The 13,349-nt window shown below is 46.0% G+C and overlaps 1 protein-coding gene across 23 annotated transcripts in view; it reads left to right on the forward strand.

The window, feature by feature from the left end:
- Window positions 1-13,349, forward strand: part of CELF2 (CUGBP Elav-like family member 2) — a 669,316-nt gene that overhangs the window by 508,181 nt on the left and 147,786 nt on the right. For all 23 annotated transcript variants that reach the window (XM_087722719.1, XM_087722718.1, XM_087722722.1 and 20 more), the window contains one exon: window positions 1,918-2,000. In XM_087722719.1, the coding sequence (XP_087578845.1) occupies window positions 1,918-2,000 (83 nt within the window). The remainder of the gene's footprint in view (window positions 1-1,917; window positions 2,001-13,349) is intronic.

Genomic DNA, 13,349 nt, shown 5'->3' on the forward strand with positions numbered 1-13,349 from the left:
TGACGGGACAGGGTGGGAGGGACGAGGCGGGATGGGCAAGACCAGCCAGGAGTAGGATTTGGAGGGTTCGCCGAACCGCGCAGAATCTTCACTAGGAGATCAGCCAAACCCAGCCGAACCTGGAGGAGGCCACCCCTTGAGAAATGACAGCTGCTAAATGATTAGTCTGCAACATTACAATGGTTCAGAACTTTTCTCTCTCTCTCTCTTAAATCTCAGAACCTTTTATGGTTAAATAAAGAATCTCTGTATCGGTTGCTTCAATAGCAATAGCAGTAGACTTATATACCGCTTCATAGGCCTTTCAGGCCTCTCTAAGCGGTTTACAGAGAGTCAGCATATTGCCCCCAACAACAATCCGGGTCCTCATTTTACCCACCTCGGAAGGATGGAAGGCTGAGTCAACCCTGAGCCGGTGAGATTTGAACCGCTGACCTGCTGATCTAGCAGTAGCCTGCAGTGCTGCATTTAACCACTGCGCCACCTCGGCTTCAGAGATTGATGAAGGTTCGGGAGGCAAATAGCTTTGTGCGACCCGGCGTCTAAGCAAGAGACAGGATGGGAAAAACGCTATAATGAGCCTAGCCCCATCACAACCCTGAAGTCACACTTATAAGTGTACACAAGCAGCAGAATTTGTGTTGTGACGGGAGAGGGTTTATTTCATTTCGCCGTTTGACAAAAATTGACAGGTTTCGCAGATTTCTCTGCCTGCAACCACCATTATTAGTAAGACAATACACTTAGCTTGCCAGTTTGACAGAAAAAAAGGCTAAATGAATGGAAAAGAGTTCATTTGTTAACATGTATTTTTATGCCACATCAGTTTAGACAAATCTAAACGGCTTCCAGGCACAGTCAAAACTCATAACACACTGACAAAATAGGTAACGGTAGTAATCTATAAAGTTGTAGACATTCTAATTAATTTCACCAAATCACACAATGCATACAGGAATAGCACCGTAGGTCTCCTACATATCTAATTGTGGCATCTCTAATTCCCCAGCACTTGGTTGAGTAACCAAGTTTTCAGCCACTTTCTAAATATTAATTGTGAGGATGTAAATCTAGTTGAGGTCAGAGAGAGACTGGCCAAGCCAGAGGGAGGCATCAAATGGGGAATTAGTCTGGAATCACTTGTTGTGCTTTCAATGCTTGGTCCTATGTTGTGTTTTTCTTTTTTGGCGGGGGGGGGGATTGGTTTTCTTTCCCCGGTTTCTGCTCCATTCATTCTCTGGTAGGAATGCCGGGGAATAGCCCCCCTTGGGAGATAAACAAAAAGGTATCCTCATCACTTACACCACAGTGACAGTCGGGTTTCTGGTTAACTTAATTTGTCGTATCACTTTGCTGAAACAGTAGGGGTCCTCCTCAAATACGAGGCCCATGATTGAAGCTCACCTTCTTCTGTTTTCCCCCTTCTCGACTTCCACTATAAAACTATAAAATTACTTATCCGCCCTTAATGGAGGCTTATTAGAATTCCACCATTCCTATCCTCCTGTAATGATGCTCCTAAATCATGTTTTCTCCTCCTCCACCACCACCTCCTCCTCCTTCTCCATCTTTTTTTCTTCTTCCTCCTCCTCCTCCTCCTCCTCCTCCTCTTCTTCATTGTAGTCTCCTACTCTTCCCCTTTTCCTCCTTCTCCTCTCTTTTCCTTCAGTTTTTCTTCCTCATAATCTCTCCTCCACTTCTTATGTTCATCGTAGTCTCATCCTCTTCTCCTCCTTTTCCTCTTTCTCCTTCTCTTCCTCTTTTCTTCAGCTCCTCTTCCTCGTAATCTCTCCTCCTCCTCCTCAATCTTCTCCTCCTACATTTCCTCCTCCTCCTCCCTGATCTTCTTCATTCTTTTTGCATCTGGGAAAACCCAGCAATTTCTGAAATCTTTTTTGTTTTTATTTCTCCCCCTAGGTTGTTGTTTCATAACATTTTATACCAGAAAAGCGGCACTAGAAGCCCAGAATGCGCTGCACAATATTAAAACTTTACCTGGGGTGAGTATATACGCTTATTTTATTTCATGGGGATGGAGGGAAGAAGGGGAGCAGGCGGGGTGGGGCGAAGAGAGGAGAGGAAAGGAATAGTTGTTTTTTGCAGGAAGACGCCACTTATTAGCTCTTAAGTGCCCCACTTTGCGCAGAGGTTAATGGCTGAGGGTAGGTGATCTCTGCCATCTGGCACCCAACGGTGATCTTGGAGGTTGCATTTCCAGATGTAAACCAGAGCAATAGTTCATTATAAGTGTGCTGTTGTTTTTTTAAGTGCCTTCCCAATTTCTAACAAATGGAGAGTGATAGGCCTCCACAGTTTCATAAATCGTTATCTGTACTAGACTGGCCTGCATAGGACCAGGGCAGGGGAGGATGGGAACTGTAGTTAAACAACTGTTGGAGACCTACAAGGTCCCATGCAGAGAATAAACCAGGATTGAAGGGGGGGGTGATTTTATTGTGATGGAATATTAATCTATTCCTTCTTGGTGATTTGAATCCTAAAAGGAGTCAGGAAAAGCATCTTTTCTTGACCAGCGACTTCAGGGTTTGATGCATTGGGTAGTATGCAGCGGTTCAAATCCCACCGGCTCAGGGTTGACTCAGCCTTCCATCCTTCCGAGGTGGGTAAAATGAGGACCCAGATTGTTGGGGGCAATATGCTGACTCTCTGTAAACCGCTTAGAGAGGGCTGAAAGCCCTATGAAGCGGTATATAAGTCTACTACTGCTATGCGGCCGATTCCGTAGTGGTAATTTTTGCCTTTGTATGTGAGATGAATTCAGAAATTGTGCTGGGTCAGGGGTGTTAAACTTGATTTCATTGAGTGCCGCATCAGGGTTATGTTTGACCTCATGGGGGGTGGCTAGGAGTGGGCGTGGTCATGGTGGATGTGGTCAGCATGGTCATGATGGGCATTTGACACAGGCTCAAGATGTGCTTTCCCCCTTCTCTTCTTTCTGTCAGCATTCCAAATATCATCCAGAATTAAATCAGAGCTCAAGACATAACTTTCATCAAAGTTCCAATTTAATAAGACAGACATGTTGGTACATCTGTGGGAAACCCGAATCTGAAAGCTTCCTGGGTTTCCACCCAGTTGAAAGTTCATGATCTTGTCCCCACACTCACAAGTCCATAACATGGTCCAATCTTCCTCTGCCACGCTGACATTTCCACCCATCTAGTTCCGGTCAGGTGCAGAGATGCGGAGACAAAGAATGACCTTGGGCTTCTAGAAAGGAATGTTTTATTTTAACAACAACATATTCTACTCCTTACTGTTCCCCACTAATGAAACAGCATAGTGGAAGAGCCGAGGTAGCGCAGTGGTTAGAGTGCAGTACTGCAAGCTACTTCATCTGACTGCTAGTTGCAGTTCGGCGGTTCAAATCTCACCGGCTCAAGGTTGACTCAGCCTTCCATCCTTCCGAGGTGGGTAAAATGAGGACCCGGATTGTTGTTGGGGGCAATATGCTGACTCTGTAAACCGCTTAGAGAGGGCTGAAAGCCCTATGAAGCGGTATATAAGTCTAACTGCTATTGCTATATAGTAAAAAGAGAGTGGGAGGGGCAGGCCAAAGATCCTAAAAGGAATATGACTGCAGGTCTGACACTTTCTTTCCTTACCACTCCCTAGACTTCAGAAGCACTCTGCTGGCCAAAAACGAACCACGCAGAGGCCTGGCGAGGCCCCGGTGTGGCCCGTTTTCGGCCTCCCCTGCCTCCGGTAGCACTCTGCTGGTCAAAAACAGGCCACACCCACCCATGAGGCCTCCGTGTGGTTTTTGGCAAGCAGAGTGCTGCTGGAGGCCGGGGAGGCCAAAAATGGGTCATAGCGGGCTGCACGCATTCCCCCACCTGGTGGCCCGTTTTGGCTGGCAGGGACACCGCGGGCCTGTCCTTTGATATTTCCAGGCCGCCCCCTCGCAGGCCAGATTTGAGCCTTGAGTTTGACACACACACACACCCCGTGCTAAGCTTTGCTTTGGTAGAACTAACCCACAAGTTGCCAAAATTTGAAGGCCCCTTCCCTACGCCTTATCTCTTGGGACATGCATGCAACATTGTAAAGAGAAGGCAGATGAATAGTAATGTTTGCGTGGCTGGCGCACCTCTTGTCCCATTCTACGCGCGGCCCTGTTGCCAATCCACGGGCTTCCCAGTCGATTGACTGAAGACAAAAGCAGTTTTTTGGTTTACCCTCCCTCGTGTCTTTGCACGCTGTGAAAAAGCACACGAGACCAATAAGGAAGGTTTAGCTAAATAGCTAAATACCAGTTATGTGAACAGATGAGTCAGTTTTTTTCATCTCTGAAATGCTTCTGGGGAGCGCCTGGTAAATGAATGTTATCTTTTCCACCAAAACCAAGATAAGCACAAGATATTCCTGCCTCAAATTCTCCACTCGGCACAAAAGTTTGAGGGTGGAGTAGTGTTTTTTTTTCCTACAGTGTCCCAGGTTCCTATTTTTTCAGCTAATCCCTAAATCAGTGGTGGCTAACCTTTTTCTCATCGCGTGCCAAAAACGGGGGGGAGTGCAGGGGGGGCGGTCATGCGCAGGCGTGCCCACGCCCATAATTCTGTGTGACGACTCCCTCCGTCCTTCCACTTTTGGCTCGCGATGGACCTGTTTTTCACCCTCCCCAGGCTCCAGAGGCTTTCTAGGAACCTGGGTAGCACGAAAACGGCCCCCTCGGAGGCCCTCCGGAGGCTTCAGGAGGCTTCTCCTGAACGGCCCAATGCGCAAATCGGAAGTCCATTCCTAAACTTCCAGGGAAGCCTCCGGAGGGCGAAAAACGGCCAAAAACGAAGGCCAAAGTGGAGCTGACAGGGCAACACCTCGCGTGCCCTAACAAATGGCATGCCACAGGTTTGCCATCACGGCCCTAGATCACAACTTCTTTGTGACGCAAGGGTTGAAAATTCCGCTGGAAAACGTCAGCTGGAATTCTCAGTGAGACCCGGAATCCATTATGATCTTCTTTAAGGGCAAAGAGGATTGAAATCTAATGTATAAATTCTAGTAGAATTCATTTTCAGCCATTGGTGCCGGAAGATGCCATTAGCAATCATCTTTCTTTTTCTTTTTTTCTTACTCTTTCCAAGCGAAAGAATATGTGCTTTTCAGCACACAGGACACAAGTACAGTTTAGGTGCAATTAATGACTCTCAGCAGTAGCAGGCTGAACCAATGGAGGCAGCCGGAAATATAGGTACGGCAGAAAATAAGAATATGAATGATAGTGACGCTGCTATGCCATCCATAGCTGGGCGAGCAGGACAGGTCACATCGTAGTGAGAATCCTGGTCATGACACATCAGTTGTGCCATGCTAATTTTGATTTCATAGATCTCCCATTGGCTACAAATATCACTCTAGTGGTTAAGGCAATAGACTGGAAACCAGGAGACTGTGAGTTCTAGGGCTACTTTAGCCCTTACAGCCAGCTGGGTGACTTTGGGCCAATCAGCAGGAGATTGTGAGCTCTAGTCCCGCTTTAGGCCTGACAGCCAGCTGAGTGACTTTGGTGAGTTCTAGTGTTGTCCCTTTGGCATGAAAGCCAGCTGGGTGACTTTGGACCAATGACCAGGAGACTGTGAGTTCTAATCCCGCCTTAGGCATGACAGCCACCTGGATGCCTTTGGGCCAATCACCAGGAGACTGTGAGTTTTAGTCCTGCCTTAGGTCTGATAGCCAACTGGGTGACTTTGGTGAATTCTTTGGCATGAAAGCCAGCTGGGTGCCTTTGGGCCAATCACCAGGAGACTGTGAGTTTTAGTCCCACCTTTGGCTTGACAGCCAGCTGGGTGACTTTGGTGAGTTCTACTCTAGTCCCTTTGGCATGAAAGCCAGCTGGGTGACTTTGGACCAATCACCAGGAGACTGTGAGTTCTAGTCCCGCCTTAGGTGTGACAGCCAGCTGGATGCCTTTGGGCCAATCACCAGGAAAGTGTGAGTTTTAGTCCCGCCTTTGGCCTGACAGCAAGCTGGGTGACTTTGGTGAGTTCTACTCTAGTCCCTTTGGCATGAAAGCCAGCTGGGTGACTTTGGACCAATCACCAGGAGACTGTGAGTTCTAATCCCGCCTTAGGCGTGACAGCCAGCTGGATACCTTTGGGCCAATCACTCTCTCTCTCTCTCTCTCTCTCTCAGCCCAATTCACCTCACAGGTTTTTGTTGCAGGGAAAGTTGGAGGAAGGAATATTAAGTATGTTCACTGCCATGAGTTATTGATAAAAATAATAAAAATGAGATAAAAACAAACAACCCCCACCCCTGACGTTACACGGATCATGACATCATCATCATCATCATCATCATCATCATCATCATCATCATCAAAGTAGTGGTGTGTCATTTGTACAGTGATGTCACCTGTGGTTGGTACCAGTGATTTGGTCCCTCCGAGGAGTCCAGGAAGAAACTCAAAATCAAATCCAAAAAATTGGCTGAACCAAACAGAGGAGCTTAATTTATTCTTTGTGAAGAAGAAACTTTCAGTGATTATTCCCTCGCCTCTCCAAGGAACCCAATCAAGAATTCCAGGGAGACGGGAATAATTCTGCTGGCTTTTGGGTCACCTGGAGTGAAAAATGTCGGTTCTGCCTTTGGGATTAAATCCAGTAGAGGTTAAATCAAACTGGTGCCATCTCTCTTTATATAATCCTTCAGATGTTTCTTGCATCTAAATTGCTTAAAGAACTTAATTCTTGTCTATACCCATAGTCCTTGAATTACTGTTGTAATCGTCAAGTACACTCATGGCAGTCATAAAGCAGGTCAGTCCTGTAAGCCAGTTCGATTTTATGACCTTTTTTTGCTGTGGTCATTAAGAGAGCACCACGGTCATAAAGCAACTGCCACAATCATTAAGCAAAGGTTGTGGTCATTAAGTGGTTAATTAAATAGGTCCTTACGTGATTGTTAAATTGTTCACTATGGGGCCAGTTTTGCAGAGATTAATGCTAGTTTTCCACAAAACCCTCATAAATCACAGTTACTTGACTGTGGGGATGCTACAAACAGTGATAAATGTGACATGGATGCTAAGCTCCCCGAGGGTGCAGCCTCATGACCTCAGGACGGCCCAACTGTTGGAACTTTGAATCCGAATCATAATGTTTTCCCCCCCCTTAGGTTTGTCAGAACTTTGAACGGCTGTTAAGCAAACAGTCATAGATTGAGGACCACCTGTAACGATACAGGTAGTCCTCGACTTACAACAGTTCACTTAATGACTGTTTGCAGCCGTGACCCGTCAAAACCGCGCTCGACTAAGCCGCGCCCGATTAAACCACGTCGCTGACATCATCAACAGGGCGACAACAGCCAGCGCGGAGAAAGAAGGGCGCTTTAAATAGCGCTTTGAAAGCAAGCCGATTCAACTTAAGGTAAGGGTTAGGTTTAGGGTTAGGTTAAGGGTTAGGATTAGGTTTAGGGTTAGGTTTAGGGTTAGGTTAAGGGTTAGGTTTAGGGTTAGGTTTAGGATTAGGTTTAGGGGGGTTAGGTTTAGGTTTAGGGGTTAATTTTAGGTTTAGGGTTTACAGCGTGCTTCTGTCTCCGCGCTGTTGTCGCCCTGTTGATGACGTCAGCTACGCGGTTTAGTCGGACACGGTTTAGTCGACCGTGGTTTTGTGGTGGAACCGTTTGCAGCAACAATGGCACTGGAAAAAGTGACCAGTGACCATTTTTTTCACATTTATGACCCTTGAAGCAGCTTTATGGTGACATGATTTACATTCGGTTGACAACTGACTTACATTTATTTATTTATTTATTTATTTATTTATTTATTTGTTTGTTTGTTTATTTATTTATTTATTTATTTATTTATTTATTTATTTATTTTGAGTATTTTATTAAGATTTATAGGCCGCCCTTTTCCCTGAGGGGACTCAGGGCGGCTTACAATCATTAGGGAGGGGGTATGACAGTTGAGTGTCCTGGAGTCATGTGATCTCCTTTTGCGACCTTCCGGTACGCAAAGTCCATGGGAAAAAAACCAGATCCGCTTAACAATCACATCTCCAATTTAAGAACTTCAGTGATTCGCGTAACGAATGGGCTGAGAAAAGTTGTAAAGTAAGGCAAAACTCACTTAACACATTTCTCACTTAGCCACGTAAATTTTGGCCTCAATTGCGGTTGTTCAGTTCTATTCTGACCGAGGCTTCCCAAGAGCCTGGAGCAAACTCCTTGTCCTGACAAAAAAAACCCTTTTATTAATGGACTGTGAATTCTGCTCATTCATAGCTGGGAAAATCTTTCAAGGGAGGATTTACAGTCACAGACCTTATCTGGCTTGGAGAGCTGCCAGGCTGCTTTCTGCAAAACTTGGCAAGGAGCCTCAGAGAGTCACGCACCAATGAAGTGAACTAATCGTCTCCTGCAAACTCCACTCCCCTTTCGCTCCTCTTTTATTTCCTCTGGGAGAGGCCATTCATCGTCCACCTGTGGCCTTCCTCCCAAGTCGACCCCTGTTCTTTAGCTGTTCCCTTGGTCTGGCAACTCTGCGCATGACACACTGGGAACAGGCTCCAGCTATTCATCTGCCTCACTGATGTCTGACTCCGAAGGCAGCTGATAACTGGCCTACGGCGCTGGCCCCCTCTCTATCTCCAACACAGAGCCCTCATCAGAGCCTTCCCCAGACTCCAAGACCGGCCCATGTTCCTCGCCAACCTCCTCACTGTCCGAATCTGCTGCCAGCTCCACTGGCCACTGGTGGGCCACAACTTGTCCAGAGCCTATTGAACTGTAACTCCCATCATCCCCAGTCCAAATGATCCTTCTTCGTGATATCTGGAAACACTTGACAAGGGGGTTTAATATCCTTCTGGACATCGGTTGATGATGGAAGGCTGCTTTGGAATAGAGAGCGTCCCTAAAGAGAAGATGAAAGCTTTCCTGAATTTAGCACACTTGGGTCTAAATGTATGCTGGGGAGGAAAAAAAAAACATGACACAGTTTGTAATTTCACACATTTTCAGGCGCTGAGCTATATTTTGAACTGCGAATAGCAGTACATGAGAAATATTCCAATACCCGCATTTAAGTTAGCAGAGGTTGGGGGGGGGAGGTAAGGGTTGTTATTAATCTAAATAAACATAAAGGAACACATTTCCTTCCTTCCTTTTAGTAGGATCAGTTGCTGCAGAGAGAGGGGGCAGATAGAGAGGGAGGGAGGGAGAGAGAGAGAGGGAGAGAGAGAGAGAGAGAGAGAGAGAGAGAGAGAGAGAGAGAGAGAGAGAGAGAGAGAGAGAGAGAGAGAGAGAGAGAGAGAGAGAGAGCTGCAACCAGCATTACTATCCTCCTGGATAGAAGGGAGTGAACTGCCAATGATATTTTCTGCTGTCCTCACCACTCTCCGAACTGCCTTCCTGTCAAGCTGTAATGCCGGACAGTAATGCACTATGCTCCCCCAGCCCAGAGGTGGGTCCCTATCGGTTCAGACCAGTAGGGCCGAGTAGGTAGTAACTTGGCCGGGCACGCACCCGGTTCTATTGGCGTGCTTGGAGTGTGTGTGTGGCTGCATCTTTTCTGCCATCTCATCCTCCAGCCAAGGGCCTACTACAGCTTGTTTTTAAAGTCACAATCCAGAAAGGATTGTGATAGCCTTGATTGCCAATTTGTTATATTCCCTCTGGGCTTTTAAACCCAATGCCAAAAAGACTTGCCACCTTCTCTGCTTCTTTTGAATGGAAGCCTTTTTAATGGCCTTTAGATGCAAGGTTACTGGGCATGAATGATTAATGCTAGGAGGAAATATTGTTTGGAAGCCTTGCTGTTTGATTATAAGCCTTGGAATTAGTCAACATTTCCATAATTCTAAACCAATATACACCTGTTTTCCCACTGTGTTGTGAAGGCGCAACTTAATTTAACAGAAGCCCTGCTGTGATAAATATCACATTAACCACAAAGCCGGTTCTGTAATTTAAAGTTGCAGCACCACCCTTGTAAGAAAATTGTTTTGTGAATGTGTGTGTTTGTGTGTGTGCGTGTGTGTGTATGGTAAAATTAATAAGAAGTTAATGATGCATCTTGCTTTTCCGGCTCTCAAAACTTCCAAACTCCCTCAAAAAATAATAATAATTAGACTCTTGCATATGCATAAAAGCATAAAACCCCACCAGGACTTGGTTGAAAATGGATTTTGTTTGAGGTTAAAAGAAAGAAAAAGAAAAGGACATAAAACTTTTTCCTGGCTGAGGATCAGCCTCGGCTATTGACAGCATGTTGAGGCTGAATTCAGTGGTGGGATTCAGCCAGTTCGCACCACTTCGGGAGAACTGGTTGTTAACTTTTTGAGCAGTTTGGTGAACTGGTTGTTGGAAGAAATCATTAGCGCAGGGAACTGGTTGTTAAATTATTTGAATCCCACTATTGGCTGAATTCCTTTGTCAAAAATCTTGCAAATTTAAAGTTCCATTAACACATGAAACAGATACTTAAAAACTACAGGGCTTCTTAGACACGCTGCCTATGTAGACCCGTACTAAGGTTAGTAGTTACTGACCTGGGAAAGATCCAGGATCCCGTAAAAGGCTAAACATTATGAAACTATTAGATTAAAGTACAGCTGTTGCAAAAGTTGCCAGGTTCCATGCCATTCCATTAGAAAAGGAATTGAAGATGACACTGCTGGTATCATAATGCTTCCCCCAGGAGAAGGGAATGGGAAAACACAACCGTATTTTTGCAAAGAAAACAATAATGAGGTGATTGTGAGGTCACCAAGACATCACCATTCAACTGGAGGGAAAGTATACCTTTGTTCTGATCTTGGCTTCCCCAAAAAGCACGAAGCGGATTCCTGGTCCCGACGAAACCCCTTTTATTAAACGAATGTGAATTCCTCTCATTCACATTCAGCAAAGGCCTGTTAAACAGTCTTCCAAAGGTGAACGTATGAACACAGACCTTATCTAGCTTGGAAAGCTGCCATGTAAATATTTTCCCAAATGAGGTGCTGTGCAAGGGAAGACTGGGCACAGAGTCTCTGAGATTCGCGGACAGATCTTCACACTCCTGAAACGAACGAATGAACGAACAAATTGTTTCCTGCCAAAGGCCGCTCCCCTTTCGCTCCTCTTTTATTTCCCATGGGAGGGGCCATTCACCATCCACCTGTGACTCCCAAGTCTACCCTGATTTCTGAGTTGTTCTTTTCTTCGGGCAGCTCTGCGCATGCGCACACTGGGAACAGGCTCCAGCTGTTCCTCTGCCTCACTGCTGTCTAGCTCCATAGGGACCTGATCACTGCCAGACGGTCCTATCTCTGCCTCCGACACAGAGCCCTCATCAGAGCCTTCCCCAGCCTCCAGGACTGGCCCATGCTCCTCCCCAAACCTCCTCACTGTCGGACTCTGCTGCCAGCTCTGCTGGCCGCTGGCGGGTCACAACAACCTTCTCTTTAATTCTGTTAGAGTTGAGGGGAGCCCCTGGCTAACGTTGATCTTGAAAATGCCAAGCAAGTTAAAGCAGCGCAATGCTTAGAAGAGAGTCCACAAAATGGTTTGGAATTATAGGCTAGGTTGAGACTTAAAAACACATATTGAAATAAGACAATGACAAATTTTCGTCCGTACCGTTGCCAGGAAAAAGATATACGTTTCATAAAGTCATCGGAAGTAGAGCTTTATGAATATGTCTGGCAGTTACCCTTGGAAAATGAATTTCATTCTGAGAGTTGCCCCTCAAAGAGGAAATTGTAGAGCTGGGGAAAAAAAAATTACAGTAATGATCTCAAAATGATTAAATAACCAGGTATAGTTCTTCCAAGAGTTACAGATCCAATACTTTGGGCTTTTTAGTTTAGGAAGAAAGAAAAAAGAGGTAGAAATAGCAAGGCAGAAAACAAGACATTTTCCTGCCTCTCACTTTCTGCTGTAGATTTAGTTCATCCAGTAGAGCAGAATAGTGCATCTTCTGCTGGGTATCTTCTAGACATGGACTTCAAGTACCAGAATCCCCCACTGCTTTTCCTGGTCATTCTAGTGCAGTGTTTCTCAACCTTGGCAACTTGAAGATGTCCGGACTTCAACTCCCAGAATCCCCCAGCCAGCATTCGCTGGCTGGGGAATTCTGGGAGTTGAAGTCCGGACATCTTCAAGTTGCCAAGGTTGAGAAACACTGTTCTAGTGATTGAATTCAACATATCTGGGAGGTAGATCAAGATCAAGTGATGCACTAATACCAACTCTATAAAGCCTTAGCAAGACCACACCTAGACTATTGCATCCAGTTTTGGTCACCACACTATAAAAAAAGATATTGAGACTCTAGAAAAAGTGCAGAGAAGAGCAATCAAGATGATTAGGGGACTGGAGGCTAAAACATATGATGAATGGTTACAGGAACTGGGCATGGCTAGTCTAGTGAAGAGAAGGACCAGGGGAAACAGAATAGCAGCGATCCAATATTTGAGGGGCTGCCACAGAGAGGAAGGGGTCAAGCTATTTTCCAAAGCACCCGAAGGCCAGACAAGGAATAATGGATGGAAACTGACCAAGGAGAGATTCAACCTGGAAATAAGGAGAATTTTTCTGACTGTGAGAGCAACCAGGCAATGGAACAGAAGTTGCCTTTGGAAGTTGTGGGAGCTTCATCCCTGGAGGCTTTCAAGAAGAGATTGGATTGCCACCTGTCAAAAATGGTGTAGGGTCTCCAGCTTGGTCGGAGGTTGGACGAGATGACCTACAAGGTCCCTTCCAACTCTGTTAATCTGTATTAGTCAGATTGGGTAACACCAAAATAATAGAAAATGTTCCTTTAATAGAGCTTGGTAATTTCATACAGTTGACCAACAACCTGGCTAGATAAATCAAATCCATGAAGGGGATGGTGATCAAGTGCTGGTCATCTTGACTGGATGAACTTTGCCTACCCAACAATTCTCATCAAGATTCGTGGTAGGTTAGTAATGTATCCAGCCAATACTTTATTTCTTGTTGTCCCCTCTGGTAAAACTCTGGTTCTACCTCCGCCTCCAAATTGGATTCCTCTGCTTCACAGGTGATTCATGGTGGCTACCGTCTAACCCAAACTCAATTTCATTGAGGGCCGCATCAGGGTTGTGTTTGAACTTGGGGGTGGATAGGCGTGGCCAGGGTGGGCGTGGCCAGCTCGACATCACTGGTGTCGGGGGTGCCAGAGAAAATGGGCTCCTGAGCTCTGCTTTTGCTAGCAGAAGAACCATGGGTTGGTCCTTCGCTGTTTTCAGGGCGGCCCCGTGGGCCAGATCTAGGCACCCCCATGGGCCGGATTCGGCCCCCAGACCTTGAGCTTGGCACCCCTGATCTAACCTGTCACCTGCCTTTAAACCCGTGATGTCAATCCTGTGTGT

The sequence above is a fragment of the Thamnophis sirtalis genome, unplaced genomic scaffold (genome assembly GCF_051295495.1).
Source record: "Thamnophis sirtalis isolate CommonGarterSnake01/CBP01778 unplaced genomic scaffold, rThaSir2_p1.2 scaffold_9, whole genome shotgun sequence".
NCBI lineage: Eukaryota > Metazoa > Chordata > Lepidosauria > Squamata > Natricidae > Thamnophis > Thamnophis sirtalis.